The following is a 24882-nucleotide window of genomic DNA, read 5'->3' as shown; positions in this document are numbered from 1 at the left end:
TTTTGAGGCTTTATAAAGCCAGAATGCAATCCCTACTGGTATCTGTGAGTTTTACTTCTGCCATCCTCCAACTCCACCCCATTCTTCACAGACAAAGGCCTAGGGTTTCATGAATGACAGCCCAAGGTGTTTGAACTTACGTAGACAGTACAAAATATTTAAATATTTGTGGAGCATGAAAACAAAGACAATCCTTCCAGAAGGTTAATAGGAGAGCAGGGTACAGTCAAATGGAAGCAGGGAGAACCCTGGGAGTGAGGGAACCATTTATTATTAATCAGAATAAATCAGGTGTGAGATGATGTGAAAGTGGAGGTCAGTGGGGTCCAATCCTTATCACTTTGAGAGGAAGAGCAAATTTATTCATTGTTTTCTCTTTTGGAAAGTTCCTTTAGAGGGGTAGAAGAGCAGGTCTGTATGCAAAGTAAGCCTTGGGCAAGTGGATATGCAAATGGAAATATTCATAACTCTGCAGCGCCCAAAGGTGTGATGACTGGCCTGGCTCTAGCTGCTTCTTCACTCTTGTCTGAATCCCAAACAGCGCACTTAATGCTCTTACAGAATCTCTGAACAATCCTGATTCTAAGCACAGTGTGATAAGAAGGCTGCCCTCACTCAGCATCAAGCCCTTGAGTCTGCTCCTCCTGTTGCCAGCGTGTCACTCCATTGCCCAGGGCCTGGTTGGTTACATCCTATCCTGTCCATGGTCACTTCTTTGTGGTTCTTTGGTAATGGTTTTTCTGTCTGTGGTACTCTAGGACTCAGAGGTTGTCTTCTGTGATCAAGATCTCCAGTTCCTCTGGTAGCTACCTTCACCATCTTTTGTTACCAACCACTGGCATGGAGTTCTGCCAACCATCTGCCAGGCCTACCCCTGCTTGGATCTATTTATACCACAAGTCTTGGTTTGTGTTCACTTCAGTTATTGATACTCACACCTTACCTGTCCTTTCTTCATTTTGGGTGTAACACACTCTTCATACTCCCACATGCCAACTGTAGCTGCTGTCACTGAAAACCACCCCCAGTGAGCCCTGCCTCCCTCTTCTAATGTTCTTCTCTAGTGCCCTCCCTCCCATATTGAAGCTGGATGGCCTTGTGACTTGCCAGTAGAATGGGGCAGAAGTGATGCTGACAGTTCTGAACCTAAGCATTAAAAAGGATTAGCAGCTTCTGCTCCTGTGTTCTTAGAAGCTAGTTACCATGTGATAAGTCCAAGTATGCCGCCGAAGGATAGGCCCCATGGAGAGCCTTGGAGGATGAGCTCTGTGGAGAGTAAAGCCATGTGGTGGAGCACTGAGGCACCAGACAGGTTAGGAAAGAGCTCTTCTGGGAGTACAGTCGCAGTACAGTCAAGCCTCCAAATACTCCAGCCCCTGCCATCATGTGACTGCAACCACATGAGAGACCCCAAGTAAGACCAGCAGGAAAACCACCCATCTGATCCCAGTCAACTCATGAAATTATAAAGAATGGTAATACATTTGTTTTACAGTGATATGTTATGCAGACACAAGTACTGAAATCAAACTCTTGAACAACAGATTTCTGACGGATAGTTTTTTGTCAGAACTGCTAAGAGTAACAGCCAACATTTATGGAAGACTAACTACATTCCAGGCAGTGTTTCAGGTGCTTTGCATGTATGAAGTAATTTGATCTGCAACAACAACACTATGAGATATACAGTGTTACTACCTGCATTTTACAATGGGTGAAACCAAGGCTTAGAAAGGTGGCTTATCTTGCCCAAGATTACAGAATGGATAAGAATCTGAACTTAAAGCCAGGTAACCTGGCTTCTAAGCCCTCAACTCTATTGCCTTCTGATCTCAGCATTTGTCAAATTGACCATCCTCTGTTATCACAAGTATCAAGAATTACATTGGGTATCTATAGAACATTATGGGACATATCCACAAATCAGATAAAGTGATGACTCTTCTTTGGGTTTTTGCCAGGATATGGAATCACATGTATCGTAATGGTATAATTTAAGAAGTGCTGGGAAGGTCCCCTGGACCCCCAAAATGTTTCCACTCAGAAGTCTGGTGCCAGATGTGTTGGAGCTCCTTTGTATGTTATTTGTTTTTTCCCTCTTGCTGCTTTTAGGATCCTTTCTTTATACTTGACTTTTGGGAGTTGGATTAAGTTCCTTGAGGTAGTCATCTTTGGGTCAAATCTGCTTGGTGATGTATAACGTTCTTGTACTTGGATATTGATATATTTCTCTAGGTTTGGGAAGTTCTCTGTTATTATTATTTTTGAATAAACTTTCTACCCCTGTCTCTTTTTTCTACCTCCTCTTTAAGGCCAGTAACTCTTAGATTTGCCCTTTTGAGGCTATTTTCTACATCTTGTGGGTATGCTTCATTGTTTGTTATTCTTTTTTCTTTTGTCTCCTCTATGTATTTTTAAATAGCCTGTCTTCAAGCTCATTAATTATTCTGCTTGATCAATTCTGCTATTAAGAGACTCTGATGAATTCTTCAGTGTATTAATTGCATTTTTCACTTCCAGAATTTCCGCTTGATTCTTTTTAATTATTTCAATCTCTTTGTTAAATTTATCTGATAGAATTCTGAATTCCTTCTCTGTGTTATCTTGAATTTCATTGAACTTCCTCAAAACAGGTATTTTGAGTTCTCTGTCTGAAAGGTCACATACCTCTGTCTCTTTGGGATTGGTTTCTGGTGCCTTATTTAGTTTGTTTGGTGAGGCCATGTTTTCCTGGATGGTCTTGATGCTTGTGAATATTCACCAGTTTCTGACCATTGAAGAGTTAGGTATTTATTGTAGTCTTTGCAGTCTGGGCTTCTTTGTACCTGTCCTTCTTGGGAAGGCTTTCCAAGTATTTGAAGAGACTTGAATGTTGTGATCTAAGACTTTGGTCACTGAAGCTATATCTGCATTAAGTGGCACCCCAAGCCAGTAAGGCTGTGACTCTTGCAGACTTGTAAAGATACTACCTTGGTGGTCTTGGGTAAGATCCAGAAAATTGCCTGGATTACCAGGCAGAGATTCTTGTTCTCTTCCCTTACTGTCCTCCAAGCAAATGGTGCCTCTCTTTGTGCTGAACAACCTGAAGATGCAGGAGGGTGACACAAGCACCCCTATGACCACCACCACTGGGACTGTGCTGAGTCATCCTGAAACCAGCATAGCACTGGGTCTTGCTCAAGGACCAGGATGGCCACTGCTTGGTTACCACCTATGTTTACTCAATGGCCAAGGGTTCTACAATCAAGAGGTGGCAAATCCAGCCAGGCTTGTGTCATTCCCTTCAGGGCAGTGAATTTTTCTGGGTCCCAGGTAGGTCCAGAGGTACCATCTGGGAGTCAGGGCCTGGAGTTCAGAACCTTACATGTGTACCCAGTGCTCTATTCTACTATGGCTGAACTGGCACCCAAGCTGCAAAACAAAGTCCTTCCCACTCTTCCCTCCCCTTTTCTTTCTTTTTCGCCAAGGCTGGAGTGAAGTGGTGCGACCTCAGCTCACTGCAACCTTCGCTTCCTGGGTTCAAGCAATTCTGTTATCTCAGCCTCCTGAGTAGCTGGGACTACAGGCACCTGCCACCAGACTCGGCTAATTTTTGCATTTTTAGTACAGACGGGGTTTCACCTTGTTGGTCAGGCTAGTCTCAAACTCCTGACCTCAGGTGATCCACCTACCTCAGCTTCCCAAAGTGCTGGGATAACAGGCATGAGCCATCATGCCCAGCCTTCCCTCCTCTTTTCTTAAGCAGAAGATTCCTCATAACCACAAGTGCCCTAGATCTATGGTGAGTATTGCCTGGCTACTGCTGATGTTCACTCAAGGCCCAAGGGCTCTTCTGTCAGTTTGTGGTGAATGCTGCCAGTCCTGAGTCTCCATTCAGAGAAGTGGGCTTCCCTATGGTCCAGGGCAGGTCCAAAAATGCCTTCTAGGAACCTAGACCTGGAATTGGGGGACTCCAGGAGCCCACTTGGTGCTCTATCCCACTGTAGCTGAGCTGGTAACCAAGCTGCAAGATAAAGTTTCCTTTACTCTTCCCTCTTCTTTTCTAAAGCAGAAGGAATCTCTCCCCATAGCCACTACAGCTGGGAATGTGCTTGATCACACCTAAAGCCAGCACATCTCTGAGTCTCACCCAAGGCCTGTGGTGAGTATTGCCTGGCTACTGCTGCTGATAATTCAAGGCCCAAGGGCCCCTTAGCCAGCAGGTAATAAATCCTGCTGCAACTGCATCTTTCTCTTCAAGGCAACAGATTCCCTTCTGGCCTATGGTGTCTAGAAATGTCATCTGGGACCTAGGTTCTGAATGGGGGCCTCAGAACTTTGCTTGGTCCCTATTATACTGTGGCTGAGCTGGTATCCAAGTTGCAAAACAAAGTCCTCTTTACTCTTTTCTCTCCTCTCCTCAAGCAGAGTGAAGGAGTCTCTCCTGGAGCTGTGAGCTGTGCTGCCTGGAGCTAGGGGAGGGATGATGCAAGCACTCCTTTGGCTGTCCGAGTTGGTGTCTCACTAGGTCACATGCCCTTTAAGCCCACTGGGTCTCAGCCCAGCACAGCACCAGGACTTGCCCAAGAATTGCAGTCTTTGTGGCCTAGACTGCCTTTCAAGTTTACCTAGAACTCTAGAGAACTTTAGCCCGTCGTGGTGAGGCTTGCCAGAACTCAGGTTCTGACAACTGGGATGGACAATTCACTTCTGGCTAGGGCTGGTCTAAATGCTCCCTCTGTGGGCACCGGCTGAGTTCTACCCCAAGTTGTTTTCCACTATAACAGGACAGCGCTGAGTTCCAATGTAAAGTTCCATGATCTCTGCACTCTTCCTCTCCCAGATGCCCAGATTCTCTCACTGCATCATGTAGCCACTGCCGAGGGATGAGAAGGGGATGGTGTAGGTAATTCAAGATTGTCTTTCATGCCCTCTTTAGTGCCTCTTATGATGTTAAAACTAGGTGCTGTGGTCACTCACCTGGTTTTTGGTTCTTATGAAGGTGCTTTTATGTATGGATAGTTGTTCAATTTGGTGTTCCTGTGGTGGGGGGGGGATAATTGCTAGAGGCTTCTATTTGGCCATCTTGCTCTGCCCCCTCCTCCAGCCTTATATTTTAATATATACAAGTAATAAAGTCTAATGTTATTTCAAACCTCTCCTCTCCAGCGATGGTGGGCTCTTAGGACCCTTCAACTCTATATTTCAGATTTCCATTTTAATATTATTTAGTACTTATTTTTAATCCCTCAGATTTATTTTTTTCAGTCATTATTTTTGTATTCCTTTGCTCACCATTTCTTCTTGCATCCTATTTTCCTATCTGAGTCAATTATTTTTTTACCTGAAGTGTATCCTTCAATTAGCTATTCTTTCATCAATAACCTAAGTGTAGGGGACTCTCTCCATTTTTATTTGTTTAAAAATGTTTTTAGTTTGTCCTCACACTTGGTTGATATTCTACCTGCTTATAGAATTCTAAGTTAACAATATTTTTCCTCAGGACTCTGCAGGAGTCCTGATCTAGATTATCACCTAGATAATCTAGAATTTTCTAGTGTTTATGGTTGCTATTGAGATATGTGCTATCCATCTAACTGCTCCTTCGTAAGGAATCTGTCTTTCCTTTTTTGCTTCCTTTTAACATTTTCTCCTAGTTTTCTTAGACAGCCTTATTACATTTATTCACTTGTGATATATCTTTATACTGTGCTTCTTGAATATGCATGTCTTTTACCAACTTTGGAAATTTCTTAGTCATTTTATTTTGAATTTTGCCTCTTTATTGTTCTCTCTATTCTTTCCTTCTGGAATTTTGAGAAATATATTGGATCTTCTTACTTTATTCTCTTGATTTCTTACTTTTGCTTATATATTTGCCATTTCTGTCTTTCTGTACTGTGTTCTTAGATTTTTTTCAGTTCTACTATACATTATTATACATGCCTTTTTTCTTCAACTATGCCTAACCATCTATTTAACTTACCTGCTGAATTTTCTTTACAATTACCAACATTTTAATTTTTGTAATTCTCGAATCCTGAAGTTCTTTTGAAATTTCATTTGGAAATAGACTTAGTTCTTAATTTAGTATAGTGCTTAAGGCCCTGTACTCCAAATAAAGAATGCCCTTGTGCAAATGTCAATTCCGTCACTTATTAGATCTATGACCCAGGGCAAGTTACTTAACTTCACTGTCCTTTAGTTTCCTCAACTATAAAATGGGAAAATAATAATGCCTCATAACACAATAATAATACTATAATGTTATGAGGATTAAATGAGTTATTTGCAAAAATAGAGTGTGGAGTGTGTGGTCAGTGCTATGCTATCATCATCATCATCATCATCATCATTAACATTATCATTCGAAGCAAACTTGTCTTTTCATATTTCTTTCAAAAAGTTTTTTTTTTAATTTTTTTATTTCCATAGGTTATTGGGGGAACAGGAGGTGTTTGGTTACATCAGTAAGTTATTTAGTGGTGATCTGTGAGATTTTGGTCCACTCATCACCCGAGCAGTATACACTGCACTCTATTTGTAGTCTTTTATCCCTCACCCACTTCCCACCCTTTCCCTCTGAGTCCCCAAAGTCCATTGTGTCATTCTTATGCCTTTGCATCCTCATAGCTCACCTCCCACTTATGAGTGAGAACATATGGTGTTTGGTTTTCCATTCCTGAGTTACTTCACTTAAAATAATAGTCTCCAGTCCCATCCAAGTTGCTGCGAATGCTATTAATTCATTCCTTTTTAAGGCTGAGTAGTATTCATACATATATATGAATACTACTATACATCTATTGTAGGCTCTGTCAGAGGGAAGGCCTAGGGCTGAAGGCTGTTGTTCAGATTCTTTTTTCCCACGGGGTGTTGCCTTGATGTAGTACTTTCCCCCTTTTCCTATGGATGTGGCTTCCTGAGAGCCAAGCTGTAGTGATTGTTATCTGTCTTTTGGATCTAGCCGCCTAGTGAGTCTACCAGGCTCCTGGCTGGTACTGGGGGTTGTCTGCTGAGTCCTATGATGTGAACCACCTGGGTCTCTCAGCCATGGATACCAGCACCTTGTTATATATAAAGTTTTGGTGCTGCAAAAGAAATAGCACTTGAATATAAAATTTTCTTTTTAATTCTCAGCAAGGCAAGGTACTTCTATAGAAGTGTGCACCCTTACAGATGAAGCAATGGTGAGTACACACTTGGACAAGGGAGGGGAAGGGGTTCTTATCCCTGACGCGCGTGGCCCCTGCTGCTGTGTCCTTCCCCTCTTGGCTAGAGTTAGACCACACAAGCTAAACTAATTCCGACTGGCTAATTTAAAGAGAGTGACGGGGGTGAGTGGTTTGGCGGGAAAAATGGTTATGACACAGCAGGTAATCAGAATGAGTCAGGGTGGAGTAGGTAATAGGAATGAGTCAGGGTGGAACAGGTAACTGAAATGAGTCAGGGTGGAGCAGGTAATCAAAAAAGGTTGCTTTATGAGAAAGTTAAGTTTAAAAGTAGACGGTAAAGAATTGAACATACTGACATATTGATTCTTTGAAAAGAAATTTAGAACTCATATCTAACAACCTGTTCCAGTGGAGGTGGCAGAGGGGTGAAATGGACTCTGGGGGGTTCTTAGCTTCGGTGGTTTAATGCACGGGTTTTGCGCTGGTTGGCCTCTGGCCAGGAGGTGGTGCTTTCCAGAGAGCATCAGCTGTGATAAGATAGGAGTAACAGGTGGTGGGCGGGGCCTCAGAACTCCCAAGAGTATAGGCCTTTTGTCTTCAGCTACGTGAGCTGAGAACTTGCCCCAAGCTACCTGCCTCCCAGCTGCAAAAGCAACTATGGCTTTCCTTGTTCCCCCACCTGTGGAGTCAGCACACCAGATAGATTGACGCGCTGCCCCAAGTTCTGGCCAGGAGACTTCTCCGTCAGTTCAAATTGTTACAAAATTCAGCTGGAGATTTCCTTCTCCCTGTGGCCTTTTCCCAGCACCTTTGGCCATCCTCCCAAAGCGCCCCTGTGAGTCCAGGCAAAAACAGCTTGCCAGGGGACCCAGCGAGCTCCCACGGCTTTTCCCACTGCTTCCTCTACCCCTGTATTTCACTGGCTTTCTAAATTTACTCAGCTCCAGGTAAGGTCAAAATCTTCTCCCATAATCTAGGCCTTCAGTTTCTCCAGTGGGGAGGTGTGTTTGGGGGCAGACAATCTCCCTTTCCTACTTCCAGTTTGGGCACGCAGAGTATTTGGGTTGTCTCCCCGGCCCTGCAGGAGCAATCTGCTTTCTTCAGGGGGGTTGTGGGTCCTCGGAAGTTTTCTGATTTATTCCTGCAGTCGTTGTGGAGCAAAAATTCACGATGCGAGCCTCCACACACCTCTGTCTGTCCCAGTCGGAGCTGCAATCTAGTCTTGCCTCGCGTCCGCCATGATCCTCACATGTCTTTTCACATTTTTTATTCTTGTGTTTTAGTTACTTCTGGTATAGCTTTGATGATTTTAAAGCTATTATATGACAGTTGCTTTCTTTAAGGCCCAATTCTAGTCACATTCTTGGGTCTAATCCTCCTGTTGACTGTGCCTCACACAAATATTGTTACTTGCTTATTCTGTGACTTTCTATCATGAGCTTATCTTCAACGAGGCTGGCTATTTTGTGAGAATCATGTGTCACCTGGGTGTGTCTGCTTCCCCATGTGGTTTTGCATTTATTATGCTAGGAGCACCAGGGGTGTCTCTGTTCCATGACCCAATTTTCTGTATATCTTTTAAAATGGGAGTTCCTGAAATAAATTCAAATTCCAAGCCAGACTCAGGCATGGAGTTTGACTTTCTTAGGGAATTGTATTTTTTTCCTGTTGCTTGTTAAACAGAGACAAACTAGATTCACTAGAATCTCCTGTGTAGGTGGGAGGATTTCTTCAGCTGGGTATTAGTTCCAATATCCACCTCACCTGACATGAGGCCTCATGTCTACATGAGCTTTAAACCTTAGCCTTCATGTTTGGTATCAGCTGTAAGCCCAGGTCACAACCCTGGCTTTAAGTTTTCTCTTTTTTTCTAGCATGTTTTGATTCTCTTCCCAAAATACTTCATGCAGCCTTTGTAGATGTTTGCAATGCCTTGGGGTATAATAGCTCTCCCTCTTGCAGAACCCCCAGTAAACTTCTTCTTATAATATCCTTCCACAACTGTTCTCCTTGCTTACTAGTCTCCCTTCCCTCTCAATATTTCCTTTCATTTTTTTCTTATTATTTCCCTTCACTTCATGATAATTTCTGTCTTTCTCTAGCAACATATTTTGACCCCACAGAGTCCCATGTATGCTATGACAACCTGAAAAGATAAATTAACTTATTAGTTGTTCTTCCGTTATTGAGACACCAGAGTATTTATACCCAGGGTAATGCCTATTGGATTGATGCAGGAAAATTCCATTTTAAATTCACAGCCTTTGATCCTGTAGAAATACTCCCTGGTGTGTCTACCTTCTTCTCTTCTCTCTAGTATTTTAGATTTAATCATTCTTTCTGATAGCTATTGATGTGTCAGTCATATCTTCTCACTGCATTCCTGAGTCTGATAAACTGTGCTTTAAAAATAACTTCAGTCAGCTATGCTGTCTTGAGCAAGAATGCCTGAACTGCCGGATTCAAAGATTTAGGACTTCTTGGCAGATACAGTCTTATATTGGAGATAAGAACATGGGGCTACACGGTCTCCCTGCTGGTAGCCATTACCATACTCAACTCCTTTGCTGAGTGACTCATCACTCACCACAGAACCTTCTTAGAGCCACTTAACTCCTGTAGATCAGAGAAGCCCACGTAGAAATGCCAACCAGCAGTCATGAGTATCAGCAATGAGTAAATTAATAAAATTAGCAAATTAGAATGTGTTATTATAAAAACCACAAAATAGACCTCACTGAGCCTTTACATTTTTGTGATAGTGAAACTTACATAACATTTATCATTTTAACACTTTTGCATGTACAGTTCAGTAGCATTAAATACATTCACGTTATTGTGCAACTATCACCATTATCCACCTTCAGAACTTTTTCATCATCCCAAACTGAAACTCTGTGCTCATAAAACAATGAATCCCACTTCCTCTTTTTCTCAGCCCCTGGTAACCAGTATCCTACTTTCTTTCTCTGTGAATTTGTCTACTCTAAGTACCTCATATAAGTGAAATCGTACAATATTTATCTGTATGTGTGTAGTATTTCATTTAGCATAATATCCTGAGGTTTATCCATGTTGTAGCATGTATCAGAATTTCACTGAGACTTTACTTTTTAATGAATTAAATTTTATACATTTTTTTTGGAAAAACTAATTTTTTATTAGCCACAAAACCGTAAAAGGTTTTATCTGCATAGATGCTCAGATCATCACTGACATCTCTCACTCATCAGTCATTTCAACACCACTGTCTCCCACAGCCTCTATTCAGGCTGTGTCATATTTGAACTCTCCTTAGCCTTTTAACATAAGAAGACTTTGGAAGCACATGATCTTTCACGTGAAAAGGCAATTTTTATTCTGAAATATGTAAGCGGCTTGACTTTTTAGGTAAAAATTTGAAGCCACTGACCTTCACAAGTAAGGGAACTGACTAACAAGCAAATAGTGTCTTTGGAGGCCTCATCTTATCTTTAATCCATCTCCCCCGACCACCCACCACCACCTTGGAAATTGTGAAATGTAGCCGATCAAGTATTGGTCATCTACATCCAGGTGTTTCTTCTTAGTGATCTTTATCTGAAAAAGAACCAGTGCTTTTACACTTTTGAACAACTTCCCATTGCCTGGCCAATATGGTCCCATCTTCTTAACCTGACTTTTAGGACCCTACCTAATAGACTCCCAAAATACATTTCCAGATTCAGCCAACCAGGATTCTTCACCATTCTAGTCATATGTCCTGTCTTTTCCTCATTTTTTCTTAATGCTTTTCCTTTTAGTGACAACACCTCCGCTAGAACCTCTATCAAAATACCCTTAAGTAAAGCTCATCTCGAATATCCACCTTAGCCAAGAAACCCTTTCAAACCCTCTCAGCTCCATAGTATCATTTTCTTTGTTTAACCTCTCAAAACACTTGTATGTCTACCTATTTTTTGGAGTCTATCAGATTATCCTTTGAGTTCTAGTCATTCACACATTTGTCTTAGTGCCTTGAACTTACTAGGTTGCAAATTGCTTAATGGAGCTGGCTGTATCTTGTTCTCTCATAACACCTAGTCTTGTGACTTACAGAAAGTAGATTCTTTATAAATATATTTGTTCTGTCATTTGCTTGTTTACTTGGAGTGAGTTCATAGCATTGTAGCCTTAAACAAACTTTGGACTGGCTCTTTAGGAGGTGAGTCCTCTGGGGTCCTAGTGGAAGGAAGAAGATAGCACTGAAAGTAGGACTGTGAAGTGTAGGAAACAGATCTGAGTGGAGGGCTGGTGGTCACTGCTGATCATTTACCTAGAGTAAGTGGAACCTGGGTGACATTTTATTTCATTTCATCATTGGTTTTTGTTGGTTGGAATGCTGGTAGGAAATGTACAAACTTGAACTCAAATGAAAAAATAAGTTGATTTGGATATGAAAAGTATCTAGATTTTTAAAGATCCATCTTCCTGTTTTAACAAGGAATGGGCAAAATCCGATGACCCAGATAATGTCTGTAACCTTGGAACATCCACAGTGCTTCACGGTGTTAACAATTAAGCTACTATACGTGGAATAGCTTTTCCAAGAATATTAGAAATTTAGAAAAATAGACACAACCCTAAATTACTACTTTTTGGTAGGGTAATTCTAGACCAGTCCTCTGCAAAATATGATACTGGTCTAAGTTGTTTGCCTAATGAATTTCTAAACTACTTTATACTAATAACAAATAATATTTAAATCAGGCTTAATGTTTCAAGGGGAAAAAGTGGTTTAATGGCTCTTGTTCTCAAGTGAAAACTGCTTTGCTCAGTTTTTTAGAAAAACGAATGTTAAATTGATTCTAGATTCAATGACTTCTGTTTGGGAGGAGTGAAAAAACAAATCAGAAATTGAGAAAATCATTGAGAAGTGAATAACGAAGCAGACTGCAAATGGTAAGTTTTTTTCCAGTTATTCATTTTAGGAGACAGTGGTTTGCAGAGTCACTGGCTATAGTTTTAGGATCATTAAAAGACAGAGAAAGTCCTGGAGGATTGCGAAAGAAAAAAACATGTATAATTCATTTATTTTTAAAAGGAACAAAGGGAGATCTTAACAATTAAAGATTAGTTTACATAGCTCCAACCCTGAGGTGAAGATTGTTGATCAAATCCTCAAAAAAAAAAAAAAAAAAAAAATCTATGGTATAGACATCTAGAGGCACACAGGATCCTGGAGAGGAACAGTGTGGCTTTATGAAACTCAGTATGTATCAGACAATTTTAATTTCCTTCCATGACAGGATGACAGGACTTGTAGCTTGGAGGCAAACAGTAGAGGCCATTAATCTGTCTTTTACTCAAGTTTTCAATTCTATCATACATGTGATGCCCAACAGCCAGCTAGGAAAATAAGTTGAGCACCATGTTTCTCAAGCTGCAGGCCCTGGAGAGTTCACGAGAATCTCTAAATAAAAGAATACATTCTTTTACAGAAGATTATATTTTTAAAAGTATTTTACCAATTAAAGAATTAGCTTCTGTTTTGCAATTTAAAAAATGTATAATTGAAAGATCGTCATATAGAATGACTTCAGTTCCTTAAGTCAGTGATTTTCAAAATGGTTTTGGTCCCCAGATGTATTTTGGAGGCTGTATTACTGGGTCTCAGCAGGAACCAGATGGCATAATTAAACAGGGAACCGAGAGAACTTACTGAAGGGACTGTTTACAAGGGGTGGGCAGGATTTAGGGAGCAACAAAGGATGATGCAGCTGGAAACAACTGTTACCAGCCCTGATCCGAGAGGGCTGAAGCAGGGCAATTACCAGAACCCAGGGAGGACAGAAGTGTGGCAAGGGCCACCCACAGGAGCTATGGCCTTTGCTAGAGGACACAGGTGTCCTGCCACAACCTGACCTAAGGAAGGTGCACAAACCCATGAAATTGTATGCAGATTTGGGGGCATGTGTATGAATGTGTGTTTTCCTGAAGATCGGGTTCATAGATTTTATCAGGGGTCTCCAAAATGAATCCCAAATGTTAAAACTGTGTTTGTAAAAGGAATAAATAAAATTCAAACTATTATATTCCTGAAGTTGATAGTTTACATCCTGTATGAAGCCTCTACAGGATGCAACACATTAGGTAACATTCTATAGCTGATAAAAATAAGTCAAAAACGTTATTTTGTGTATTTTGGATTACAGATTGAGTTTTTCTAAGCAATGATTAAACTTAACTGTTTCCTGTGCTGATGTTTGGGAATGAAAATGGAATACAAAAGCAAATTATACTGACTAATATATACATGTCGATCTGAAGACTTGTTCAGGTGATAACATTTGGATAAAATTACCCTGAGAGGTAGTCAGCTATTTTTTGTTATTTATTTTTGTGATTTTGTTCATTTTTGTTTCATCTTTCATTGGGGTGTTTTAGTTTTTTGTATGTTTTTGTATATAATTTTATACATACCAGCAAATATGTGTGTGTACATGTGTACATGTATGAATATATATACACATACATAGTAAGATTGAATGAATTATTTTATTAATATATAATGTATAGTATATAATTACATCATTATAATTAATTATATATAATTTTTAATATATCACATATGTTATATAAATTATAAACTGTTTCATATATTATATATATATATATATATATATAAATGTAAAATCCTTTCAGTCTTACTATGTGCCAGGCACTGTGCAAGTTGCTGGAATATAAAATGAGTAAGATACTGTTGCTAGCATCGAGGAGTGAGTCAAGTAAAAGAACTTGATCTCTATATAACTATTCCGGTGGAGACAAGGCCTAAAGAGTTTTAGAAGTTCAGCTGGAAGAGCACATGCCAGAGTCACAGACTGTCCATTCTTCTAAATTGGTAACTCTCAACTTAGGCTGCAAAATAAAAAATAGAGCTTCCCAGTCCCACTCCCAGAGATTCTTGTTGAATTGGTCTGAGGTGGACCTCTGAACAGTGTTTTCAAAAGGCTTCCCTGGTGATCCTAGTATGCACCCATGTTGAGAACCTCAGGGCAGTGTCCTGGAATGAACACACTGACGCCCAACTGGGGCTCATCCCCCAAACTCCACACCCAGGCGGTCTGAGATCCACACTCATCTCTACACACTGTGGCCTCTTAGAATCAGGACTAGTTGTTCTTCTCCTGATCATTAGTTTGCATTTTTATTTTAGAGATGCTGTAAATTTGTTCTCTTTATGAGGCAACCACTAGCTGGCCCCAAGCCAATTCAGAGCCCACGTTCTGCTGATGCACAGACTCTATGGAATGCACAGGAGCAGAAGCTTCAGGCTTGTACCAGTTGATGCCCCTTCCCTTTGCTTTTCCTTTTCTTGCCCAGTTAGTTCTAACTTATACTATCTTGATGTGCTGTTATTCAACCTTGTAAGCTGTCTCAGATTCTACTGGGGAAGAAGGAGGAATATATATTTATAATGAATGAATGAACAAAGGAAGAAACATACAAAAAATGTACACAAATATACATAGAAATGACAAGAAGAGGGTTTTTGCAGGCCAATCTGCTTCTTGAAGGGTGTTCAAAGAGGGCAAGAGAGAATGAGTAGGGAAGCGTGTTACAGGTGAGGTAAAAAGCCGATGCCCAGACCTAGAGCGTGCATAGGTAAGCAGTCAGAAGATACCTGTAGAGAACAAAACTCTATGACACGCTAAGAGTACAAAGGAAATGTGAGCCTCCCAAATGAAGGCAGCCCAGGAACATGAAAAAGGATAAATGTTCTCAATACGGCATCTGCATGAGAACAAATTCCTGTCTTCCCAGTGCAAATCTAGTTCTAAAGGAAGGAGGGAAGAAGTGATAACTTGAGGGAAAATTGAAGTTGGAGACCTCCCCAAAGGAGGTGAATTTGGGGCTTGGTTTTGACAGAGGGGAAAGCTGTGTGTATATGAGAAAACAAGAGGTTCTAGACACTGCCACAGATATACACTGACGGTACAGAGGACTTTCCTCCCCACAGAGTGAGATATAGTGGGAGGAACAGCCAGGGAGAGCTGTGCTGACCAGGACTGAATAAGGAAAGTATGAGTCTTGCAAAGATTGTGAGAATATAGTGAGAGTTTACAAGGGAAATGCTGTGAAAAGGATTCATTCTTCACTTGACAAGTATTTATTGAGTGCCTAGTATGTGTCTGGTACTGTTTCAGGTGCTTGAAGTGATAGAAGCAAATAAAATATGTGCAGCCTTTGTTCTCCAGAACCTTATAGTGTAGACAGTAGGCATTAATTAAATAATGACCCCAATCATGACATAGTTGCAAGCTGCATACTTTGAAGAAGTAGTCGAGGGGGCTGTGGAGGGGGACTACAGGTGAGCATGGAAGGAATCTGGTTTGAGGATTAGAAAGACTTTCTAAGGGAAGGGATCTCTGAGTTGAGATTTAAACCATGAGCATGAGTTAAGCGAGGGCCCTTCAGGGAGAGTAGACAGCAAAAGGCTCTGAAATGGGAAGGGACATTGGCACTAAGAGTTCCCACTATCCCATATAACACCATTGTATAAATCAGGAAAAGGACCCTCTCAGTCAATGTGGCTCAGGGTAGACTGAGATTCACCCTGTCCAGGTCTCACAGCTAGCTGGACAGGGTGGATCTCAGTCCCACTTGTTCCCGCAGCTAAGCACCCCCACTGGATGGATCTGTTGGCAGTCCTTTCCAAGGGATTGTGCCTTTGTGAATTTGTGCCTTGGGTAAGACTGAAGGACCAAGGGTGATGTGCCTTGAGGGCAGACAGAAGGGGAAGAAGTGGGTGAGGTGAGCTGGGCTACCAAGCTGGGCCAAGTCAGGAATGCCTAAGCTGCACAGAGGGCTTTGGTCTTCATTCTAAGACCAATGTGAAGGCTTTGAAGCAGGAAAATAACCCGATCAAACTTCAAGAATGGAGGCAGGGTGATCAGGAGCGAGGCTTCCTCAGTGATCTGGAGGAGAGATCATGGTGGCCTGGACTAGGATGGGTGCCAAAAAGATGGAAGGAAATGAACAGACTGGGGAAATATTTAGGAGGATCAATTAATAAGACTTAGTGATTGACTGGCTGTGGAAATTAAGGAGAAAGAATCATCACAGGGGTTTCCCAGGTTTCTGGCTTGTGCAAGCGATATGGTTTACTGAGATAGGAAATACCAGTGAGGAAGACACAGACATAAATGCATGCATGCACGCACCTGTGCACACACACTCCTTGCAGGAGTTGAAGAGAAGATTAACTGTAATTATTTCATTCTTCTCCCTCTCATAGCCTCTCCTTCTCCCTGTAAAAAAAAAAAAAAAAAAAGATTGTCCAGGAGCAGGCAGATAAAAGTTCACACTGAAGCCTCTCTGAGGTGGTTTTCACTACACGGTCTAAAAAAATATGAAACAAAGTAAAAATCCCATCAGAAAATGATGGCAATGCTATTCTAGCTTGCTTTTAGCTCTCGTCTTTGAATTTGATGGTCAATTATGGAGATACCCTAAAAACGGCACTTAACGTGTCTCTAGTGCCAAAAAGAAGTTCACAAACCAATGTACCTCTTGGGGGATTGTTTATTGGTGATGATAAATACCTTGTTTATTGTCATTGCTCGAAAGAGAAAGCCATTCCCCACCCAGGAGCAAGCCAATTCAGACTCAACCAGCCTAGGACCTATTTCCTGCCCCAAGCCTCCATTCGGTCACGTGTGACAATGGCTCCGGGACCCAAATAATCTGTACTGTGTTGGAATTAAACTTTATTTGAGCCAAAACCATATAAATAATATGTACACAACATTACATACTATACAAGTGTGCCAGTCATCCTCTACCCATCCCCCATCCAGTCATTCCGACTCCCAAGTTTGTCAAATTGAGAAGAACCCAAGATGCGGTCAGTTCACAGAGAGCATGTGCAGCCAGGAGGAGCACCATGCCTCCCAGAGAATCAAACGGGTAGGGCAATAGGCCGGTCTGGACAAGTCATACAAAAGGATTCCTTTAACATCTTGAACTCAAGTCTTAATTCAATTGATATGAATTTCTCAGCCTATTTGGTTAATATTGAAATGGAATAAAAAATACAGCCTCCTCAAAACACTTTTTTTTACAAGAAAAAATGGCTAGAAGGCAATTTAGTCACTTGTGATTCTGAAGAAAAAGGAAGGCCTTTCTTTGCATTACTGAGGGTTTTCAGTTGAGAGGAAAATGTAATCCAGAGTTGTTATATTCTGAGATAAAATCACAAACAGGCATATGTAAATCTCGAATCCTATTCTGTGATGCACTGAAATTGTGCAGGGGTAAAAAAGCAGTATGGCCATATTTTCCTAATGGTAACTTTTCCATATAGACCTACATTTCACTGACACTTTTTTCTGTAAATATTTTGAGTATGGATGATCAGTTTCTGTCACTTGTCCAATACCTAGAAGTGCCTGACAATGTTCTAACATGAATTTCTGGATTGGTTTCAGAAACAGAGTGACTGGTAACTATCTGCAAATGGCTGGTCTATTTTGATGTGAGCTTAATTAATGCTGCATATGAAACTCCAAATGTCATAATCCAGGAGTTTTAAAATTTTAATTATTAGACTGATTTAGTTAACTTATTCTAAAATGAAATTTGAATTTAATTTAGTGTGAGTATTCTTTTACAATAAATTCCTTTTTAAGAGAGAAGGATTTCATAAAGTCTTTCCATTTAGCATGTGGATGAGAACTATATAAAAATGCCACAAATAAAATATGACTTTCACATTACAACTTGAGCTACAAACTTGCAGGGGAGGGTTGGGCTGCCCAGTTAGGACGTCTAGTCACAAAGTCCAAGCCGCCGTCTGATGAAGTTGGAGATTAGGAGCTGAGGCCGTTGCTGGTACTCCACCAGGACATCATGAGGCAAGTTGATCTGATCACAGTCGAGTCTGTCGAGAAGTGTCACACAGACCACAGCAGCTAGAAGAGCAATTAGCACAACTGGTGGAATGAATGGGTTCATCTTTTCTATAGAAGCATTAGCCAAACACACCAGCATCCCTAGCACATGTACTTTTGTGTATTTTTGTTGTTGTTGTTGTAATGTAGATGCAACCTACTGAACCTTCTGGTCTTCCATATTTTTGTGGAATCCCACCAAACACTTCATTTAAATAAGTTAACTAAAATTGTTGTGAACACTCCTCCTTCCTCTTTTCCTCCACAACTGACTAGATTAAGGCTCAGGAAAGCATCATGTTCAAGATAAAAGAGAAAGCTTTGCAGTCTGAGATATGCCATCTCCTGCTTTCTATCCTATTTCCAGTTCTTAGAGGAGGGTCTTTTACGGGAGGATATAACTGGAGAACTAGCCGTAATTCCCAAGGTGACATTTTTCTCCTTGGTGCAATGGTTGAGTTTGCCTGCTGCATTGCAGCCCTTGCTGAAGAAAAAAGTAAATACAGAAGAGATATAGAACGCTGACCTCAGGAAATACCAATAAAGGTGAGTACTGGCCCTCATGAAATTTGAGAGGAAAAAACATGATATGAAATGCTTAAATGTAAGAAGCAGCACCATGAAAGAGGAAATGTATTAGCATTTGATTTCTAAAGAATGAGAATGAAATCTTATAGGAAACTGGAGGAAAAAAAACAAAAGTCTTTTTTAAAAAATGAAACTCTTATTTTTGAAAAGTTGTCACAAGGGCAATGTCTTTGGTTTCATCAGCAAGAAAAATTGAGTTCCATATGAATTCTTTATTGTCAGTTTCATATCAAATCTTTGATTTCAAGGAATGTGGTTACCCACATTGAAATCAGTGTTAGCCACTTTGAATTGCTAACGGTGTAATAATCTCCATCTGAATCTGCATCATTTAAAAAAGGATTTCAGTACATATGTGATTGGATTGGATGTGTCTGTATTAACAAACTTGGAAGGCATGGAGAGAGTTGGGCATGAGGGTAGTGTTTATTTCTTTGACCTCTCTGCTACTCCAGACTTCTTTGTAAGATCTAGATTTGGGAAGAAGTAGTATACTGTAATTATAATAGTACATGCTATCTTTATTTTTAAATGACAAATAGTAATTATATATAATTATGAGGTACAATGTGATGTTTTGATATATGTATACATTGTGAAATGATTAAATTAGCCTAATTCACATATCTATCATCTCTTATACTTGCATTTTTGTGGTGAAAACAATTAAAATCTACTCTCTTAAAGATTTTTCAGTATACGTTATTACAAACTGTCATCACTATGCTATGCAATAGATCTCTCGAGCTTAATCCTCCTTGTAACTGAAATTTTGCACCCTTCGACCAGTTTCTCTCCATTCCCCATCCTGCTCCCCTATACTCTGGTAACCACCATTCTACTCTCTACTTCCATGAGTTTGATTTTTCTAGATTCCACATATAAGTAAAATCATACAGTATTTGTCTATCTGTGCCTGGCTTATTTCACTTAACAAAATGGCCTCCAAATTCATCCATGTTGTTGCAAATGAGAGAATTTCCTTCTTTTTAAAGGCTAAGCAGTATTTCATTGTGTATATATACCACATTTTAAAAGTCTATTCATCTGTTGATGGACACTTGGTTGATTCCATATCTTGGCTGTTGTGAATAATGCCGCAACAAACTTGGGAGAGCAGATGTCTGTTTACAGCACACTGATACCAATTCCTTCAGATATGTACCAGAGGTGGGATTGCTAGCTTATATGGGAATTCTTAGTTTTTTGAAGAACCACCATACTGTTTTTCATAATTGATGTACTAATTTACATTCCCATCAACAGTATTCAAGGGTTCTCTTTTCTCCACATCCTGCCAACACTTTTATCTTTCGTCTTTTTTGATTATGGCCATTCTAGCAGGTGTGAAGCGACACCTCGCCATTGTTTTAATTTGCATTTCCCTGATGACTAGTGAGGTTGAGCGTTTTTTAAAATATATCTGTTGGCCTTTTGTATGTCTTCTTTTAGAACCTATTCAGATCCTTTGCCCATTTCTTAATTTGTTTTCTTGCTATTGAGTTGTTTGAGTTCCTTGTATATTCTGTATATTACCTCTTATCAGATGTATCAGTTTAGAAATGTTTTCTCCATGCGTTTCTCCACATTTCTCCAATCCATGTATCTTTTTTGTTTGACTTAGTTATTGCTACATGCCAAGCATTTATGATATCACTTAATCCTTTACAGCTATTCCTTGAGCTAGGATTATTTTTGTCCCCTTTCGACAGATGATTAAATGAGGGCTTAGAAAGATCAACCAAATGGCCCAGAATTACACAGCTGGTCAGAGCCAATCAACTCCTAGCTTCCTAAACTGATGAGAGAAGAGTTCTCTACCTTCCATCCACTCCTCCCCTGAGCTAGCACATGGTGAACCATTAGGCAATCCTGCCCTATCGCTTATACTGACCCATCGGTCAGACTGACCCTCTTGTTCAGTGACGTGAAAAGCAATGAAAATATTCAACTTGAGCTGCGGCAAATATTTCATCACCTAGGACCCTATTTATTCAAAACTCAGTCAGTTGTAAAGCAACTTGGCTGTACAGGTAAACAAGCAAATGGAAGAGCTAGAAACTTCCCACAGCTTTTCAAGTTAATGATCAGCAAATCTGTGAAGCCTGACATGGGCTGGCAGTCGCACAGAAAAGTTGAAAGTCCTTCTCTAATCCTTCACTTTGGCAGAAGGATAAAAGGAAACCAGTGCTCTATACTTTTTACAGAGTGGGAACCGACTTTACTGAATGTCTTTTCTGGATTTCAAGAGGAATGCCAAAGATAGAAAAGAACAGGTTATAGCAATCTCAGTGGTGTTTTCTTGACCCTGGAGAATCCACTAGCGAGCAGCATATAATAATCTTGTCACTTAAAATTACTATTTCCATGAGCAATTAAAAGGGACTAATTACCCAAAACAATTTGCTGAAATTAAGCCTGACAGCTTTGCTAGCATAATCCTCAGATTAGGCAGGGAGGGTGGCTGCTGGAGAGGAAGAGATACTTAGTGACCCAGCTGCCACCAAGGAGATTGTCAGTGAACTGACCTGAGGCTAGAATGTTCTGGGAACACACAGACCTGAACATGGAGCTTGGATGCACCCCGAGGTGAACTAGGACTGCCCAGTAATTGTCAACCCTTTGGGAACATTTATGGCTGCTTTGAAAATCTGATGAAAGTCCTAATTGGAACCTCTTTTCGCACAAAAATACACATCTGCCAATACACACAAAATATTTGTGTATAACTTCAGGGGTCCCAGGACCCCTGAAAATTCACTCATGAATCCTTAGGAATCCACGCACCCCTATGGACCACCACTTTAACCCCACCTCTCTGATTCAGAATGAACTTTCAACAAGGTTTTCCCATGAACAGTGGGCAAAGATAGCAGGGCTGGGCACAAATGCCCATTGCACAGCAGAAGTCAAACAGGGCTGGTCTTTGGAAAAAGGAAAAGCAGCAAAGATTGGCTTTGGAGTTCCCAGCCTGGCCTTTCTTCTACCTCTTCCTGGTTATGTTCATACCCTCCCCCATTGCTCCTCAAGGGTTTGAGTTTATTAAGCAAACACTACCTTTGCTCCCTATATGCCTGGTATGTAAAGCACAGGAAATGTTTCTTAATCAACAATCCAGAGCCTTTGCACTTCCTGTATCTCCGCTGAAACATTAATCTCAGGCTATTGGCTGCTTATTAAAAACAAGGTGGGGAAAATTTGTATTCAAAGGGGCTGGTCAATGGTAAGAGACATAGAAACAATTTGTTCTTCTAGAGTCGTGTTTCTCAAAATGTGCTCCACTGGCCTCTTGCATCAGAATCAGAGATACTTAGGCTTTATTCCAGACATACTAAATCACAATTGGGGATGGGTGTTGGGAAAGCGCAGTGAATCTGCATGAAAACATCTTCCCAGTTAAATTATTTTTACATTAATATTTGAAAATGACTGCTTCAAAGACTTTAAACTCTATCTTTGAATCATCATTACCACAAATGTACATACCTGGACCCCAGTTCTTTGGGTGCCCAAACAATGCTGAATTAGAACCAATTCATTATACCTATGAAGAATTGTCCCATACCTTTTATAAAGGTGCTATCAACGACACTGCCCATTATAATATAGCTGATAATTTCATCTAAGTTTAACATTTGGATCAAGATTTTGTGACAAACCGCAAATGTTTTTATTAGCTAATGGTGGCTGTATAATGCACAGTGGTTTTTTTTGTTGTTTTTTTTTTTGAGACGGAGTCTTGCTCTGTCACCCAGGCTGGAGTGCAGTGGTGCAATCTCAGCTCACTGCAAGCTCTGCCTCCTGGGTTCATGCCATTCTCCTGCCTCAGCCTCCCGAGTAGCTGGGACTACAGATGCCCACCACCATGACTGGCTAATTTTTTTTTTTTTTTTGTATTTTTAGTAGAGACAAGGTTTCACCATGTTAGCCAGGATGGTCTCGATCTCCTGACTTCATGATTTGCCCGTCTCGGCCTCCCAAATGCAGTGTTTTTGTTTACAGCTTGGCTTCCAGGAAACTCAGAGCTCAATCTAAGTGTTTAAATTAAGTATTGTACTCCTGGGTGGCCTCTTTAATACTGAGAACTTCTAGCCAGACACAGTGGCTCATGCCTGTAATTCCAGCATTTTGGGAGGGTGAGGCACGAGGATTGCTTGAACCCTAGGAGTTCAAGACAGCCTGAGCAACAAAGTGAGACCTCGACTTTGCAAAAACAACAACAACCACAACAACAAAAACCCATACACACACAAATTCGTGCTTGTATGAACCTGCGGTCCCAGCTACTCTGGAGGCTGAGGTGGGAAGATGGCTTTAGCCCAAGAGGTGGAGGCTGCAGTGAGCTGTGGTCATACCACTGTGTTCCAATCTGAGTTACAGACAGAGACCTTGTCTCAAAAAAAAAAAAAAAAAAAAAAAACCTTCCTATCTATTTCCTTAAATAAATGCCTCCTATTTTTTTTTTTTACCTCTGTTTAAATTATATTATCATGCATTCCTCTTTCATTGAAAGCTGCCACAAATGCTTTTTCAAATAGAGGCAGTACAGGTCATCTTTCGATAGATGAATATATTACTTTTTTGCACCTTATGGAATAGTGGAGAGAGTGGTGATCAGGAGACAGGAGATGTCTATTCTAATTCATCTCTGTTTTAGTCTGTTTCCTCAGGCAGGTCAATTACACTCTCTAGACCTCATTTCATCCTCTGAGCAAGGAGCAGGTTAGATCTCAAAGGCTTCTTGCAAGTCCACATCCTCAGCTTACATGCCTCACATGATTTGGTTTGTTCAAAAACCTGCTGTCTTCTCCAGGAGGTCCAGATGTAATCTCGAGGACTTGAGCTTCTGCCAGATGTGGGACCGTTAACCAGAGATGCTACAGGATAGGTAGACGATGGAGCCTTGTGTACTTACTGGAGGTGGGGGTGAGAGGCTCACCAGGGGAATCCAGATAGCCTCCCTGGGGTCATAGCAGGGGAGAGGAGGGCCACAAATAATGACAACCACAGACAGGGTGGAATCAATGGCCCTAAATGATCCCTAATGTGTGAGTTGTTGGCAGTGGGAAGGGAAGAGTAGAATAGAGGCTAGGAGGGTGGAATTAAAATGAATCAAACAAAACTATAGACACTGACCTTGATTAAAATATGTGAAAAAGCAAAAAGAAACCTTTGTAAAAATCTTGTCCCTGTAAAAGTAATAAGTGAATTATGTACCATTTATACCTGATTTTCCAGCTACAATGACTGATTTTCTTGGCAGAATGAGGGCTCTGCATACTATAAAATAATTATCTGCTTAATGTTTTATTTGATCCCATCACTAAGTCAATTGGTATGTGCTCAGCCCTTAGGGTTTGCTTGTGGCAGTGGTGCAACTATCTGCTCACCACACTTAAAATGGAAAAATCTGCATTGACTTTTAGTGGTGCACATTTTGGCTCTTCTGTCCAGAGACTATGAACATGTTGTCTCCACACGGAGGCTGCTGGCAAGAAATGGCAGACAGGGTGCAAAGCGGCCTGAGTCAGCAGAGCTGGGTTCAAAGTCCAGCTCACCTGTTTCCCAGCTCTGAGAAGGTGGGAAAGTTATTTAACCTCCCTGAGCTACAGTCATGTAGAATATATACAGAATGAAGTTTTTCTCTTGTAAAGGTGAAGAGCCCTGCAATTGGTCTCCTTGTACCCTGGCCTAAAGATTTTTCAAAATCTGGATTTATCTCCATTTTAGGGTTAAGAAATACTCTAGCTCCAAACTGATTATAACCTTTAATCCTTGTGGTATCTTTTTACCTTTATCAATGATCCTCATGCAGTTCTCAGAGTCCAATATCCTTCATTGTTGGGAACAGCAGAAGAATATAAACATGGAATTAAAGTCAAGATTCTGCTCCCTCTCATTGAACTGTACTAAGGTAATATTATAAAGACTAAATATTTCCCTAAGTTACCAGTGTCTGTCCGAGGAAATAACACTGAATTCTTTAAAGAAAAGCCACTGTGAGTGCTGCAAACAACTAGACATAGAAGAGGATTTAAGCAGAACCTAAGCTTAGACAAATATTAGGCTTCTTATATTGTCAGGCAAGCCTGTGTCAAAAGGCAGCACTGTCTTTAAAACATGAATACAAGTTAAACATACTTACCACAAGTTCACAGTACAAGAGGATTATCATCTTTCATCAGAATGTTTGGGGCTTAATTAAAGTAGATTTTGCTTTAAGAGAG

General features: G+C 40.7%; 2 protein-coding genes across 7 annotated transcripts in view; one reads left to right on the top strand and one right to left on the bottom strand.

The window, feature by feature from the left end:
• CCDC148 (coiled-coil domain containing 148) overlaps window positions 1–13628 on the top strand; it is a 320462-nt gene extending 306834 nt beyond the window's left edge. Inside the window, exon 16 of the mRNA XM_063791234.1 lies at window positions 11985–13628. Coding sequence (XP_063647304.1) covers window positions 11985–11993 — 9 coding nt within the window. The 3' untranslated portion in view covers window positions 11994–13628. The remainder of the gene's footprint in view (window positions 1–11984) is intronic.
• Window positions 6394–24882, bottom strand: part of UPP2 (uridine phosphorylase 2) — a 44622-nt gene continuing 26133 nt past the window's right edge. Inside the window, exons 7-9 of one of the 6 annotated variants that reach the window (XR_678443.5) lie at window positions 17911–18088; window positions 16340–16426; window positions 6394–10733 (exon numbers count right to left, since the gene is read on the bottom strand). Coding sequence is in view for 3 of the 6 variants with exons in the window: in XM_009443523.5 (XP_009441798.2) it covers window positions 17946–18088 (143 nt within the window). In the remaining 3 variants the exon portion in view is untranslated. Of the gene's footprint in view, window positions 10734–13776; window positions 16427–16865; window positions 18089–24800; window positions 24872–24882 lie in introns of those variants that run through there. The other 5 variants (XM_009443523.5, XM_009443527.5, XM_525947.8 and 2 more) reach the window with 5 other exon arrangements.

The sequence above is a fragment of the Pan troglodytes genome, chromosome 13 (assembly GCF_028858775.2).
Source record: "Pan troglodytes isolate AG18354 chromosome 13, NHGRI_mPanTro3-v2.0_pri, whole genome shotgun sequence".
Lineage (NCBI taxonomy): Eukaryota > Metazoa > Chordata > Mammalia > Primates > Hominidae > Pan > Pan troglodytes.
This window is presented reverse-complemented; position numbering and strand designations above follow the sequence as displayed.